Source organism: Anomaloglossus baeobatrachus, chromosome 5, assembly GCF_048569485.1.
Source record: "Anomaloglossus baeobatrachus isolate aAnoBae1 chromosome 5, aAnoBae1.hap1, whole genome shotgun sequence".
In the NCBI taxonomy this organism is placed as follows: domain Eukaryota; kingdom Metazoa; phylum Chordata; class Amphibia; order Anura; family Aromobatidae; genus Anomaloglossus; species Anomaloglossus baeobatrachus.
In genome coordinates, this window is record NC_134357.1 from 424136530 (window position 1) to 424152800 (window position 16271).

The 16271-nt window shown below is 48.6% G+C and overlaps 1 protein-coding gene across 4 annotated transcripts in view; it reads left to right on the forward strand.

Moving 5' to 3' along the window:
• Positions 1-15825, forward strand: part of KANSL1 (KAT8 regulatory NSL complex subunit 1) — a 143812-nt gene extending 127987 nt beyond the window's left edge. For all 4 annotated transcript variants that reach the window (XM_075350308.1, XM_075350309.1, XM_075350307.1 and 1 more), the window contains 4 exons: positions 11842-11896; positions 13165-13274; positions 13352-13565; positions 13746-15825. In XM_075350308.1, the coding sequence (XP_075206423.1) occupies positions 11842-11896; positions 13165-13274; positions 13352-13565; positions 13746-13949 (583 nt within the window). In that variant the 3' untranslated portion in view covers positions 13950-15825. The remainder of the gene's footprint in view (positions 1-11841; positions 11897-13164; positions 13275-13351; positions 13566-13745) is intronic.
• Positions 15826-16271: the final 446 nt, after the last annotated feature.

A 16271-nucleotide genomic window follows, 5' to 3' on the forward strand; every position in this document is an offset into this window, starting at 1 on the left:
TGGAGTGTCACGCTCCCTCAGCGATAGTGAAGCTTCCGCTGGACACGTTCACTACAGACGGGGGTGCAGTCTCTCCTTCATGGCCAGTCACACCCCTTAACACGACTCATGCAGAGGCAGTCACTTTCGCGCAGTTTCATCTGCGTCCACTCCAATGTGGCATTCTTTGCCAATGGGATGGGAAGTCGACGTCCCTAGAAGGAACGTCCCCCTTCTCAGACGGTCAAGGACTCTCTTCAGAGGAGTCCATCCTTCAAATCAATGTGCTGGAAATCTGGGCAGTGTATCTTGCCCTGCAAGCCTTCCAGCCGTGGCTGGAAAGCACACACATCCGAATTCAGTCGGACAACTCCACAGTGGTGGCATACATCTACCACCAAGGCGGAACACGCAGTCGGCAAGCCTCCCAGGAAGTCCGGCGGAGTCTGATGGGGGTGGAAGACAGAGCATCCACTATATCCGCAGTTCACATCCCGGGCGCAGAAAACTGGGAAGCAGACTTCCTCAGTTGCCAGGGTATGGACGCAGGGGAAGGGTATCTTCACCCGGACGGTTTTCAGGAAATCTGTCAACGCTGGGGGATGCTGAACGTCGACCTAATAGCGTCTCGGCACAACAACAAGGTTCCGATTTTCATGGCGCGGTATCACGATCAAAGAGCTCTGGCGGCAGACGCCTTAGTTCAGGTTTGGTCGCAGTTCCAGCTACCTATGTGTTTGCCCCTCTGACACTGCTGCCCAGAGGGCTACGCAACATCAGGTCCGTTTGCCGCCGCACCATCCTCATCGCCACAGACTGGCCGAGGAGGTCGTAGTCCCCGGATCTGTGGCATCTCACGGTCTGCCAACCGTGGGCACTACCAGCCCGGCCAGACTTACTGTCCCAAGGGCCGTTTTTTCCATCTGAATTCTACGGCCCTGAACCTGACGGTATGGCCTTTGAGTCCTGAATCCTAGCGTCTTCAGGATTATCTCAGGACGTCATTGCCACCATGAGACAGACTAGAAGACCGACGTCTGCCAAGATCTACCACAGGATGTGGAGGATATTCTTCTCTTAATGCTCTGCTCAGGGAGTGTCTCCCTGCCCATTTGCATTCCCTACTTTTCCTTCCTTCCTGCAATCTGGTTTGGAAAAAGGTTGTCACTCGGCTCCCTCAAAGGACAAGTCTCAGCGCTATCTGTATTCTTCAGAAGCGCCTAGCACCACTTCCTCAGGTACACACGTTCCTGCAGGAGGTTTGTCACATTGTCCCTCTGTACAAACGGCCGTTGGACCCATGGGATCTGAACAGGGTACTAATTGCTCTCCAGAAGCCGCCCTTCGAGCCTCTGAGAGATGTTTCACTCTCTCGACTTTCCCAGAAAGAGGCCTTTCTGGTAGCGGTCACGTCTCTTAGGAGAGTGTCCGAGCTAGCAGCGCTGTCATCCAAAAGCTTCCTTCCTGGTGTTTTCACCAAGGCAAGGCAGTGCTGCGCCCGATTCCGGAGTTCTCCCTAAGGTGGTATCCCCCTTTCATCTCAATCAGGATATCTCCTTACCTTCCTTTTGCCTCATCCATTTCATCGATATGAAATGGATTTGCATTTGTTGGATCTGGTGAGAGCACTCAGAATCTACATTTCCCGCACGGCGCCTCTGCGCCGCTCGGATGCACTCTCTGTGCTTGTCGCTAATCAGCGTAAAGAGTCGCAGGCTTCCAAATCCACCCTGGCTCGATGGATCAAGGAACCCATTCTTGAAGCCTACTGTTCTGCTGGGCTTCCGGTTCCATCAGGGCTGAAAGCCCATTTTACCAGAGCCGTGGGTGCGCCCTAGGCATTACGGCACCAGGCTACGGCTCAGCAGGTGTGCCAGGCAGCTACCTGGTCGAGTCTGCACACTTTCACCAAGCATTGTCAGGTGCATACCTACGCTTAGGCGGATGCCAGCTTAGGTAGAAGAGTCCTGCAGGCGGCGGTTGCCTCCTTGTAGGGAAGGGCTGTTTTACAGCTCTAACATGAGGTATTTCTTTACCCACCCAGGGACAGCTTTTGGACGTCCCAATCGTCTGGGTCTCCCAATGGAGCGCCGAAGAAGAAGGGAATTTTGTTACTTACCGTAAATTCCTTTTCTTCTAGCTCCTATTGGGAGACCCAGCACCCGCCCTGTTGTCCTTCGGGATTTTTGGTTGTTTTTCGGGTACACATGTTGTTCATGTTGAATGGTTTTCAGTTCTCCGATGTTACTTCGGAGTGAATTTGTTTAAACCAGTTATTGGCTTTCCTCCTTCTTGCTTTTGCACTAAAACTGGTGAGCCAGTGATCCCACTGGGGGTGTATAGCCAGAAGGGGAGGGGCCTTACACTTTTTAGTGTAATGCTTTGTGTGGCCTCCGGAGGCAGTACTATACACCCAATCGTCTGGGTCTCCCAATAGGAGCTAGAAGAAAAGGAATTTACGGTAAGTAACAAAATTCCCTTCTTTGCCCCATTGAAAATTAAAGGGTTAAAAAAAATAAAATATACACACTTGGTATCACCGCGTTCAGAAATGCCCGATCTATCAAAATATAAAATCAATTAATTTGATCAGTAAACAGTGTAGCGGCAAAAAAATTCCAAACACCAAAATTACATTTTTAGGTCACCGCATATTTTGCACAAAATGCAGTAAGGCTATGTGCGCACGTGTGTGCTCTGCACCGCACCTAAAAGGTGCGCTTCAGAGCGCAGCTGAAAAGCTCCGTTATGAAGCGCATGGTGCCGGCAGAGAACGTGCGCTCTGCATACTGCCTCTCCCTATAGACAGCATGCAAACCGCACGGAAGAAGTGACATGTCACTTCTTAGAACGCAGAGATTCGGGCAGCAGCCGAATCGCTGCGTTCTAATATGCCACGTGCGCACGGCTCCTGCACAATCTCCATAGATTGTGCAGGGGACGCAGGACGCATGCAGTTACGCTACGGTGCAGATCACAGCGTAACTGCATGTAATACGCACACGTGCGCACATAGCGTAACAAGATCAAAACGAAACATCGGTGCAAATATGGTACTGCTAAAAACATCAGCTCGAGATGCAAAAAGTAAGTCATCATTCAGCCATAGATGCTGAAAAATGAGAACGCTACGGGTCCCAGAAAATGGTGCAAAACGTACGCCACTTTTTTTCGGACAAACTTCTGATTTATTTTTATTTTTTACCCCTTAGATAAAAGTAAACCTATTCATGTTTGGTGTCTACAAACTCATACTGACCTGAGACATCACACTGACACATCAGTTTTACCATATAGTGAACATAGTTACTAAAATATCTCAAAAAAAATAGTGCGATTGCACTTTTTTTAAAAAAAAAAAAATTCCACATTTGGAAATTTTATGCTTTTTTCCAGTAAACTATATGGCAAACTCATGGTTTCATTTAAAAGTACAGCTTTTTCTTTGTCGCTCCATTGGGAGACCCAGACAATTGGGTGTATAGCTTCTGCCTCCGGAGGCCACACAAAGTATTACACTTTAAAAAGTGTAACCCCTCCCCTCTGCCTATACACCCTCCCGTGCATCACGGGCTCCTCAGTTTTATGCTTTGTGTTGAAGGAGGCACACATTCACTCAAGCTCCCATTTTAGTCAGCAGCAGCTGCTGATTGTATCGGATGGAAGAAAAGAGGGCCCTAACAGGGCCCCCGGCATGCTCCCTTCTCACCCCACTAAGTCAGCGGTGCTGTTAAGGTTGAGGTACCCATTGCGGGTACAAAGGCTGGAGCCACATGCCGTTTTTCCTTCCCCATCCCTTAGAGGCTCTGGGAGAAGTGGGATCCTAACCGGTCACCATTCACTGGGACCGGGCTCCCTCCGCAGCCCCTGGGGGAATCTGACGGACAGGAGACTGAGTATCATCAGGGACAGGCCCTGCATCTATAAGGTACTCTGTGTCCCCTTGGGGACGGTGCATGGAGCGCCTGTGTTACAGACGCTGCAGCGGCTGCTGTTTTTTGTGACTACCGGGACTACCGCGCCTGTTTGCCGGCCGCGTTATTAAATTTAGTCCCCGGCTTCTGCGGCCTAGTACCATAACTCCCGCCCCCGGGCCTGCCAGTCAGGGGTAAGGGCGGGACGGTCGACTGGACGTCGGCAGTGAGGGCTGGAGCATACTTAGGTGTTCTCCTCCCCCCTCACTGAGCACTGTGGGGCACCAGATTCCCGCACTTTATTAGTCACGCCCACGGCTCCCTCCTCCCCTGAGAGCTCTGGCAGCCATATTTACAATCACTTCTGCCGGTGGAGGATTTCAGAACGAGCTCTACAGCTCTGGGAGGCCCAGGCAGGGAATCTGGTGGACACACAACCGCTTTGGGCGGTCGGTAAGCCACACCGGTTACCCGGTGCTGGCCCCCCTTGGGTGCCGAAGTGTGTGTGTATATATGTATGTATGTATGTATGTATGTATGTATGTATGTGTATGTGTATGTGTATGTATATATATATATGTATATGTATATATATGTATATATATATATATATATATATATATATATATATATATATATATATATATATATATATATATATATATATATATATATATATATATATATATATATATATATATACATATATATATATATATATATACATATATATATATATATATATATACATATATATATATATACACATATATACATATATATATATACACATATATATATATATATATATATATATATATATATATTTATTTATATTATATGTATACATTTTCTCTGTTCGGCCGCATTGTTTTGCTTTTGGCTTAATACCCTCACTGATTACTCTAAGAGGAGACAACAGCATGTCGTCCGCAAAGAGCAAGGGTGCCAAGGCTTATTTTGCAACCTGTACCTCTTGTGCGGCTGTTACCTGCAGGTTCCACCTACCCTCACTGTGTGCAATGCTCGGTCCCTGTGGCACTCACTCAGCCGGAGCCTCGGGCACTGGTGGGACCCTCGGCTCAGGTAGAACCGCCGGCTTCCACTGTCCAGGTGGCAGGGACAGAGTTTGCAGTTTTGGCTGAGAAACTCTGAGTCGCTTTCACAATCCATGGCTCAGTCTATGGACAGATGGTCTGCTAAGATACTAGAAGCCTTGCAGTCCAGATCGGTCACAAAGGCCCCGGGCACTGTGAGTTCATCGCCCCCAGGCCCCTCTCGGTCGGTGCAGCAGAGTGCTCCTGGGGTGACACCTAGGTCCCACGGGGAGGACTCCGACACGGACCGCAGTCCCAGACCGGCTAAGCGGGCTCGCTGGGAACCTTCCCCGGCTTCATCACGCTGTTCGGGGTCTCAGCATGAGGACTCTCTGGAGGATGAGGCTGAGGTCGCAGCTCAGGGCTCTGATCCTGACGTTGCTCTCAATCTTGATACACCTGAAGGGGACGCCATAGTAAATGACCTTATAGCGTCCATCAACCAGGTGCTAGATCTTTCTCCCCCAACTCCACCTATAGAGGAGTCGGCTTCACAGCAGGAGAAACACCAGTTTAGGTTTCCCAAACGTACACGGAGTGCGTTTTTCGATCACTCTAACTTCAGAGATGCTGTCCAGAAGCACAGAGCGTTTCCGGACAAGCGCTTTACTAAGCGCCTTAATGACACACGTTACCCCTTCCCCCCTGACGTAGTTAAGGGTTGGGCTCAGTGTCCCAAGGTGGATCCTCCAGTCTCTAGACTGGCGGCTAGATCCGTAGTATCAGTGGCAGATGGTTCATCGCTCAAGGATGCCACTGACAGGCAAATAGAGCTCCTGATGAAATCCATCTATGAAGCCATAGGCGCGTCTTTTGCTCCTGCCTTTGCAGCCGTGTGGGCACTTCAAGCTATCTCAGCTTGTCTGTCTGAGATTAATGCAGTCACACGTACCTCTGCTCCGCAAGTTGTGTCTTTGACTTCTCAGGCATCGGCCTTTTCGTCCTACGCCATGAACGCCGTCCTGGACTCAGCGAGCCGTACAGCGGTAGCGTCCGCCAATTCGGTGGCAGTCCGCAGGGCCATGTGGCTACGCGAATGGAAGGCAGACTCTGCTTCCAAGAAGTTCTTAACCGGTTTGCCATTTTCTGGCGACCGTTTGTTTGGCGAGCAATTGGATGAAATTATTAAACAATCCAAGGGTAAGGACTCGTCCTTACCCCAGTCCAAACCAAACAAACCTCAGCATCGAAAAATTCAATCGAGGTTTCTGTCCTTTCGGCCCTCAGCCAGGTCCCAATCCTCCACGTCCAACAGGTCAGAGAAGGGCCAGAGGAACTCTTCTGCATGGCGGTCTAAGTCACGTCCTCCAAAGACCGCCGGAGGAACCGCCTCCAAGGCGGCCTCCTCATGACTTTCGGCCTCCCCAAACCGCATCCTCGGTCGGTTGCAGGCTCTCCCGCTTTTGCGACGCCTGGTGGCCACATGTCCAAGACCGATGGGTGAGAGACATTCTGTCGCACGGTTACAGGATAGAGCTCAGCTCTCGTCCTCAGACTCGTTTCTTCAGAACATCTCCGCCCCCCCGAGCGAGCCGATGCATTTTTTCAGGCGGTGAACACTCTGAAGGCAGAAGGAGTTGTGATTCCCGTTCCCATTCAAGAACGTGGTCGCGGTTTTTACTCCAACTTGTTCGTGGTGCCAAAAAAGGACGGATCATTCCGCCCCGTTCTGGACCTCAAACTGCTCAACAGACACGTGAGAACCAGACGGTTCCGGATGGAATCTCTCCGTTCTGTCATCGCCTCGATGTCCCAAGGAGACTTCCTAGCCTCAATCGACATCAGGGATGCTTATCTCCATGTGCCGATTGCACCAGAGCATCAACGCTTCCTGCGTTTCGCCATCGGGGACGAACACCTTCAGTTTGTGGCACTTCCTTTCGGCCTGGCGACAGCCCCACGGGTCTTCACCAAGGTCATGGCATCCGTGGTGGCGGTCCTACACTCTCAGGGCCACTCGGTGATCCCTTACTTAGACGATCTCCTAGTCAAGGCACCCTCCCGGGTGGCATGTCAACACAGCCTGACCATTGCTCTGGAGACTCTCCAGAGGTTCGGGTGGATCATCAACTTCCCAAAGTCAAAATTGACACCGACCCAATCACTGACTTACCTCGGGATGGAGTTTCATACTCTCTCAGCGTTAGTGAAGCTTCCGCTGGACAAACAGCGTTCGCTGCAGACAGGGGTGCACTCTCTCCTTCGGACCCAATCACACCCCTTGAGGCGCCTCATGCACTTCCTAGGGAAGATGGTGGCAGCAATGGAGGCAGTTCCCTTTGCGCAGTTTCATCTGCGTCCACTTCAATGGGACATTCTCCGCAAATGGGACAGGAGGTCGACGTCCCTAGACAGGAACGTCTCTCTCTTTCACTGGCAGCCAAAACCTCTCTTCAGTGGTGGCTTCTTCCCACTTCCTTGTCGAAGGGAAAATCATTCCTGCCCCCATCCTGGGCTGTGGTCACAACGGACGCGAGTCTGTCAGGGTGGGGAGCGGTCTTCCTCCACCACACGGCTCAGGGAACCTGGACTCCGACAGAGTCCTCCCTTCAGATCAATGTTCTGGAGATAAGGGCAGTGTATCTAGCCCTAAAGGCGTTCCATCGGTGGCTGGAGGGCAGACAGATCCGCAAACAGTCGGACAACACCACGGCGGTCGCGTACATCAACCACCAGGGCGGCACACGCAGTCGTCAGGCCTTCCAAGAAGTTCGGCGGATTCTGCTGTGGGCGGAAGCCACAGCCTCCACCATCTCCGCAGTTCACATCCCGGGCGTAGAAAACTGGGAAGCAGACTTTCTCAGTCGCCAGGGCATGGACGCAGGGGAATGGTCTCTTCACCCGGACGTGTTTCAAGAGATCTGTTGCCGCTGGGGAACGCCGGACGTCGACCTCTTGGCGTCTCGGCACAACAAAGTCCCGGCATTCATGGCACGGTCTCAAGATCACCGAGCTCTGGCGGCGGACGCATTAGTTCAGGATTGGTCGCAGTTTCGACTGCCTTATGTATTTCCTCCTCTGGCACTGCTGCCCAGAGTGTTGCGCAAGATCAGGTCCGACTGCCGCCGCGCCATCCTCGTCGCTCCAGACTGGCCGAGGAGGTCGTGGTACCCGGATCTGTGGCACCTCACGGGTCAACCGTGGGCACTCCCAGACCGACCAGACTTGCTGTCTCAAGGGCCATTTTTCCATCTGAATTCTGCGGCCCTCAACCTGACTGTGTGGCCATTGAGTCCTGGCTCCTAGCGTCCTCAGGGTTATCTCAAGATGTCATTGCCACTATGAGACAAGCCAGGAAACCAACGTCCGCCAAGATCTATCACAGGGCTTGGAGGATCTTCTTATCCTGGTGCTCTGATCGGGGTTTTACCCCCTGGCCGTTTGCCTTACCCACTTTCCTTTCTTTCCTTCAATCCGGAATGGACAAGGGTTTGTCTCTCTGCTCTCTCAAGGGACAAGTATCGGCGCTTTCCGTGTTTTTTCAAAAGCGTCTAGCCAGGCTTCCGCAGGTCCGCACGTTCCTGCAGGGAGTTTGCCACATAGTCCAACCTTACAAGCGTCCGCTGGAACCCTGGGATCTTAACAGGGTGCTAACGGCTCTTCAGAAACCACCTTTCGAGCCGATGCGGGATATCTCTCTATCACGCCTTTCGCAGAAGGTGGCCTTCCTAGTGGCAGTCACATCACTTCGGAGAGTGTCTGAGCTAGCAGCGCTGTCATGCAAAGCCCCCTTCCTGGTGTTTCACCAGGATAAGGTGGTTCTGCGTCCGGTTCCGGAATTTCTCCCTAAGGTGGTATCCCCTTTTCATCTCAATCAGGATATCTCCTTACCTTCCTTTTGCCCTCATCCAGTTCACCAATGTGAAAAGGATTTTCACTTGTTAGATCTCGTGAGAGCACTCCGGCTCTACATTTCTCGCACGGCGCCCCTGCGCCGTTCGGATGCGCTCTTTGTCCTTGTCGCTGGCCAGCGTAAGGGGTCGCAGGCTTCCAAGTCAACCTTGGCTCGGTGGATCAAGGAACCGATTCTTGAAGCCTACCGTTCTTCTGGGCTTCCGATTCCTTCAGGGCTGAAGGCCCATTCTACCAGAGCCGTGGGTGCATCCTGGGCATTGCGGCACCAGGCTACGGCTCAGCAGGTGTGTCAGGCGGCTACCTGGTCGAGTCTGCACACTTTCACGAAACACTATCAGGTGCATGCCTATGCTTCGGCAGATGCCAGCCTAGGTAGGCGAGTCCTTCAGGCGGCGGTCGCCCACCTGTAAGAGGGGGCCGTTTTTCGGCTCTTTTTATCGAGGTATTCTTTTACCCACCCAGGGATTGCTTTTGGACGTCCCAATTGTCTGGGTCTCCCAATGGAGCGACAAAGAAGAAGGGAATTTTGTTTACTTACCGTAAATTCCTTTTCTTCTAGCTCCTATTGGGAGACCCAGCACCCGCCCCTGTTCCCTTCGGGCTGTTGTTCTTTTGTGTACACATGTTGTTCATGTTGAATTGTTCTTTTGGTTCATGGTTTCAGTTCTCCGAACATCCTTCGGATTGAATTTACCTTAGACCAATTTATAAGTTTCCTCCTTCCTGCTTTTGCACCAAAACTGAGGAGCCTGTGATGCACGGGAGGGTGTATAGGCAGAGGGGAGGGGTTAATACTTTGTGTGGCCTCCGGAGGCAGAAGCTATACACCCAATTGTCTGGGTCTCCCAATAGGAGCTAGAAGAAAAGGAATTTACGGTAAGTAAACAAAATTCCCTTCTTCTGCAAAAACGAGCCCTCACATGCACAAATTAACTGAAAAATAAAATATTTACGTGTCTCGGAAGAGGGAAAGTGAAAAAAAAACAACTGGAAAGCGCAAAATTGGCCAGTCGTGAAGCAGTTAGTGTTTTTGGGTTTTTTTGGCATCTTTTTGCAGGACACTTATTTTTACGGCTCTTGGGATAAGTGATGGCTTGCTTATTTATTTTTTCGCGCCCTTAGCTGATGTCTATACGGATACCATTTTTGAGTGGATGCAATGTTTTCATCGCCTGTTACTGCAATGTTGTGGCGGCCAAAAAACTAATTCTAGCTTTTTTTTTTGCATTACACTGTTTACCAATTTTATTTTTTATGATCGGACATTTCTGAGCACAGCAATACCATATACCGTATCTTTCGGATTATAAGACACACTTGACTTCCCAAAAATTTGGGAGGAAAATGAAGGGAGCGTCTTGAAATCTGAATATAGCTTGGGGGGGGGGGGGGCGCGGTGTCTGTGCAGCTCTGGGTGGGTGTGAACGGCTGGGTGTCTGACAGTGAGTGGGGGGAAGCTGGGTGCCTGGTTCCGGCTGCCTCTCTGTGCGGGCGAGTGGCTGTGTGGACTGCGGTGGCTGTTCTGCGGGTGTCCCAGTCTGTCCACGGTCCCGGCTTCAAATGATGGCGCCGGGAGTCAGCGTGTGCGCAGATAGAGCTCTTGAATGCTCCATCACTGACCTGCCGCCGCTGCCATCACTTACCTGCTACTGACCCGCTGCCACCCCTGACCCGCCCTCCGTTGCTACCACTGACCCGCTGCCAGCACAGCCTCTGCCTCGTGTGTCCCCTCTCCACCACCGCTGCTGCCCCCCTCCGGTATGTCAACACCGGAGCATAAGATGAACCCCCTATTTTTTTTTTTTTTTTATTATTTTTAAATTTGGGGTGCGTCTTATCTGGTGTATCTTGTAAAGCGAAACATACGGTATGTGTAATTTTTTTCTTTCTTAGTATTATATATTCAATTGAGCAAAAGGAGGGTGACTTAAACTTTTTTTTTTTCCTATTTTTTTTATTGTATTTACTAGTCTCCTTAGAGGTCTTGAAGCTGCGATCATCCACTCTTTTTTTTGCTATACAGAGTGATGCTTCAGCACTGCTCAGTGAAGCAAAAATCCCAGTCTATGGATGCCAGCTCGCAGCCAGCACACAGGAAGTTTCATCATGACAGACACAGGGGTCATCACCTGACCCTGGCTGTCATGACTACCCACTGGTGCCCCTTAATCACGTCACAGGGCTGTCAATAGAAACATAGAAGCTGGGAATGATGTGACCCCCCCCCCCCCCTCACTGCCACTTGTTAAATACCACTGTCAGAGTTTGACAGCGGGATTTAATTGGTTATAAGCCATCGGCAGATCTCCAATGCAACCGTGGCTATTGGAGGAATATGTCAGCTGATCAGTTCAGTGGACATGTAGGAAAAGATGCAGGCTCGATGTGCAAACCTGCAGCAAAGGCTTAACCTTTGTAAATATACATCATAGGTTGTGAATGGGTTAACACAGTGACACTGCAGAATATGCACATAGAAGGGCTTAATGAAAACAAATCTTCATGGGAGGGCGTACCTAATGAAGGTGAGGTACAATATTAACTCGTGAACAGGTGTGGCACGGTTTGTGAAAGCTAATAAACATGTGCTTCTAATCCCAGACACCCACCCATTTGTTTACTACAGCACTAAGTTAGGAGGATGCGTCCAACGTACTGTATCTTTTCATATTAAGCCGCAAATGAGGTCTTTTTATAACACATCTGCAGACAGGAGCCAAGGAGCGACAGCTCTGCTGCTGCCCCCCAGCTGATTGACTAAGAGACTACATCTGACCTGTGGACTGTATTCAGGGTTCCATCCAGTGGGTGCTGCACCCCCATTGGTGAAGTCATACTGAGCAATCTTCTTTGTGTCCTATTATAGAGATGTTTGAGATGTTCGAACGCCACCTTTGAGCATCCTCCTAACTCCCTCCCCCCCCCCCACCCCCACTGCATTATAATCCGTAATTGGTGACATACCTGAAAATCATTCTTACTTTTTGATCCCACAGCTGGCGTGTAGTGAAAATCGCTCCACTGACTAATATAGAAGAAGATTTAGAAGGGGTGAGTTCTTTCTTGGTTCTGTAGATGGACGCAGCTTCATTAAAGGGATTGTCACATGTGGAGAACCTATGTCTTAGTGTGACATATAAATGTCTCTGGACCTGATTATCAGCCAGAGCTGAGCTCAGGTGGACCTGACACGTCGATATACAGTGTGTCCACCCATATCCTGTCCAGCACCATTACCTTGAGAACGATAGGCATATAAGTGGTGTCTAGGTATAGTAAAGTAGCCATGCGCTACGCAATGAATGCACCTATAGCGCCACCTGGTGGAAAACAACGGAGTTAGCATTTTTATCTCAAACGGAACGAGATAGAGAAAAAAGTGAATTACAAAGTTGTAGGGCATCATCAATTCAATACGAATCGACACCTTGCATACAGAAATGCTATGATTAGAACGTGTAAAACTCACAAGACTGCGGACGTGAAGCGATACCTCATGGAGACCTTCCTACAAGTCATTGGGTATGGTGGCTGCGTGTGGAGTGGCCTCCGCTCACCTGACCTGACCCCATTGGACTTCTTTTTGTGAGGTCACATCAAACAGCAGGTATATGTGACCCCTCCAAAAACATTGCAGGACCTACGACGACGTATCACAGATGCCTATGCAAACGTGTCACCTACCATATTGCACAACGTGTAGCAAGATACAGTATGCTGTCCAGAGTCCAGATGTGCATTGCAGCTGACGGTGGCCACTTTGATCATCAAAAGTTAAATGAGCGCCATATGTGTGACCAGCATTCAATGTTTTGGGGGGGGGTCATGGGTTTCATATCATAGCATTTCTATATGCAAGGTGTCGATTCGTATTGAATTGATGATGCCCTACAATTTTTTAATTCACTTTTTTTCTCTCTCGTTCCGTTTTCAAGATAAAAATGCGAACGCCGCTGTTTCCCACCAGGTGGTGCTATAGGTGGTTTCATTGCGTAGAACATGGCTACTTTACTATACCTAGACACCACTTCTATGCCTATAGCTGCCGCCATTCTCAAGTTAATGGCGGTGGACAGGATATGGGTGGACACACTGCATATCGTAGACGGCCACTTATTTCAATGTAATTTTTTATTTGTGTTAGTAGAAGCATATTGTCCCTGGCGCTATGTCCGCCTCTTGCTAAACCCACCGATTGCACAGCTAAATTTTATATAAAAAGGGTTACCATGTGACAAGCCCTTTAAATGTGGGTCTTGCTGCTCTTAGGTTAGAGATACTCAGACTTTTCTTAATTTCTCCTTGCTCTTTCCTCCCAGTTGGAAGACCTCTCGGATGCTTCATATACTGCAATGCATGGAAAGTGTGAAGAGCTGGAGAGGGCACGGTGGGTCAGCAGCAGCATCCCACCACAGCGTCGAGGAAGCAGGTAATTTTCTAATGGACGGCAGAGCCTTACCTGCCTGTAACCCTCCTGCAGGGGTAACACTTGTACTTTTGTCCCAGGACTCACAGAACATCTGAAAGCTCCCTGAACGCTCAGCCTCTTACTCCGCAGCCTCCTTCCCCTGACACAAGCAGCTGGCAGGCCTTGCCAGACTTTTCACCCCTCAGCCCCGATGTCCTATCTGCCCCTCCTACACCGACTTCAAGAGACACCCCACGCCTGATCTCCGAGGAAACACAAAGTTCAGTGTCAGACTCGGGATTCGAGGAGACGGTGAGTATATTGTGATAGTGACTGTAAAAGGTTAAAACTGTTGTCCATTCTGGGATATGTATGGCTCGACCACTGCTGGTGGCGGGTTCTCTTTAAATGCATTTAAACATGACAGACTACTAATGCTTGTGCTGCCACCATCTTACCTGTTCCTTACTCTTTCCTTCTTGTCCCTTTCAGACCGTGCAGCCGTGGGAGAGACGACATTTTCCCCTTTCTTATCAACCCAAACAGGATGTTGTGGGAACCAGCGAGCCAACAGACTGGGGAGGGCCTCGCCCTCCACGTAGATCATCCTGCAGCTCCAGAACTGCCAAAGATACAGAGGGACCCCCATCCTCCCCACCCTGCCCGTCAACCAGACCCCGACCCCTCCACAGATAAAGGAGGAGGGGATCGGCTATAAGAAAGTTAAATGGGGAGGGGGGAGAAAAATTATATATAAATATATGAACCCGACAAGACAATTTGGTTAAAGAGGAATCCGTTGTTTGATATTCAAACTTTTTTCCCAGGAGCAGAACGCCAATTTCACAGTTTTTAGTGAATTTAAGAACTTTAGATACCTGTTCATTCTTGTTTTCCATCGTGTTTTCTTTTTTTCCCTGCCTCCCCCTCCCCCTCCAACAGTTTCTTTTTAATCTAATGATGTTCTAAGTGTGACACTGTGTATGTAACCCGCTGCTTAAACACTCTGCACAAGGCAAGTAACAGAGGTGTAGTCACTAGAGTCTGTAGCTTCCCTTATATCCCAATGCCTCAATGATGCTTTGAAATAGTGGAGTATTGCTATCTAGCTGGAGAGATCAGAATCAAGGAGGGGGATGGAGTTTAAGTTAAAGGGGTTGTTCTTTTTAAATGGATTGATGGCGTATCACAATGTCTGATTGGGGGCTTCACCATATAGAGCTAGCAGTGCCACAGGGGCTTTCGATCCCATCTCCCTTCCCCTACTACCGTTTAGACATTGATGGTACATTTTTAGTGACACGCTATCAAGGTCTAAAATAAGACAACCCCTTTAACCTGTCATGTCCTAAGTTGCTCCAGTCTGTTCCTTAAGTTGTAGCACTTACTCCATTTCTGCTAATCTAACATTTCAGATCTGTGATCATCGTATGTACTGGCGTCCGTTCATCATAATCCTCATAGATAATGGATGAAGAACACACAAATTTGTGAACTTTTTCTTTTTCTTCTTTTTCTTTTTTATAAATCTGATTTGATTACATACAAATCCTGTGATGACCATGACAGATCACCAGAAGCCCATCATGTCCTCTCTGTGAAGACGTTTACAAAAGTCCACATAAAATAAGCCTTTACCCATGCTCCGCCATTCTGCCAGTGTTCCACATTATCCATATGCCCTGGTTGGAAACCTTTGCCCGTAGAGTGATGGGTCTCAGGTCAGACGTTTGTGACTTACTAAGATGACAAGTCCTGCTCTGGGGAGGGTTTACAGGGGACATGGCATTTGGGCGATATATGGGTAAATATATTATTTTTAAATGTTTTTGTAAATTTCTTGTCCAGAAAATTCAAGTCTCTGTTAAGGGGTTGTATGAGATTAGAAAGAGAGTTTGCTCCGACAGCCCACCAAGAATCTGTGCCCATGGCTGTATCTAAAATTGCATTCCCTCAAATCAGGCTGGGCTGTCATACCAGATTCAGCCTATGGACAAGAGGGGCGCTGTTTCTGGCAAAAGAAGCAAATTCCTTTTCAAGAATGCAACTCCTCTAAACCATAAACCAAATGACACGAGATTCAAGAGTCATTCATTTGTGTTAACTTGTTAGTATCCAGATTCAGCTCTGGTGACCAGATATAACCATGGGGGCTGGGACTCCTTTATGCTTATCCGGCCCAGGTGTTGATAAAAATTAGCAACCCCACCACTACAACCACCCAAGGACACCTTTGCCATGCACGGCAGACCTCCCTAGGATCCTTACTTTGGGACGCCCGACGCTACCAGTTTTACGGCTGGTGAGCGGCGGGAACTTAGAAGACCCGGTAGTTGCGCTAGAACCAAGTTGTCATTCAAGTTTTCTTTTGTTTATAGTAGCAAACTAGCGAAAAGAATTTCAGGCCATTAGGGGTTAATTAATATTTTTATTTTTTTATATTTTTTTTTATCTGAAATTCTGTCATTTCTAGCTTTTTCCAGTCTACCTTACTGTTTTGTTTTCTTTTACCCTTCCAAAACATATCGAATACATACGTGTTACCTACACATATTAAACCTTATTTGCCATCTTTGTTGCATGTTTAAATCTGTTTTCTCCTGGTGTGTCTCGTATCCTGCAAATATTTGTTAAAGAAAGGTTAAAAACACAGGAAAAAAGCTAAATCTGCAAGTTTAATGTTCATTAAAGTATCACCAAAGTTAGTTTTTGTCGTCATGATGATCAATAAAAGATCCCTCTTCCGAACTCCAGCCCCCCTCCACAACAGGCGCCTGATCCTCTTTGCACACAGTGGGTTATAACATCCTGCTTCTATCACCTGCTTTTTGTTCTGTTGTATAGATTTTTATTTTTTATTTTTTTTTCTTCCCTGTCCTTTTTTAAATTTTTTATTTTTTTTTCCCCCATTTTTTTTCTTTGTATTTTTTTTTTGTGCAGTCATTGGCAGTCCTTGGCACTGAATGGGTGATTGTTATCGATGTTGTTGTTTTAAAATGTTTGTCCACTTCTAAACAT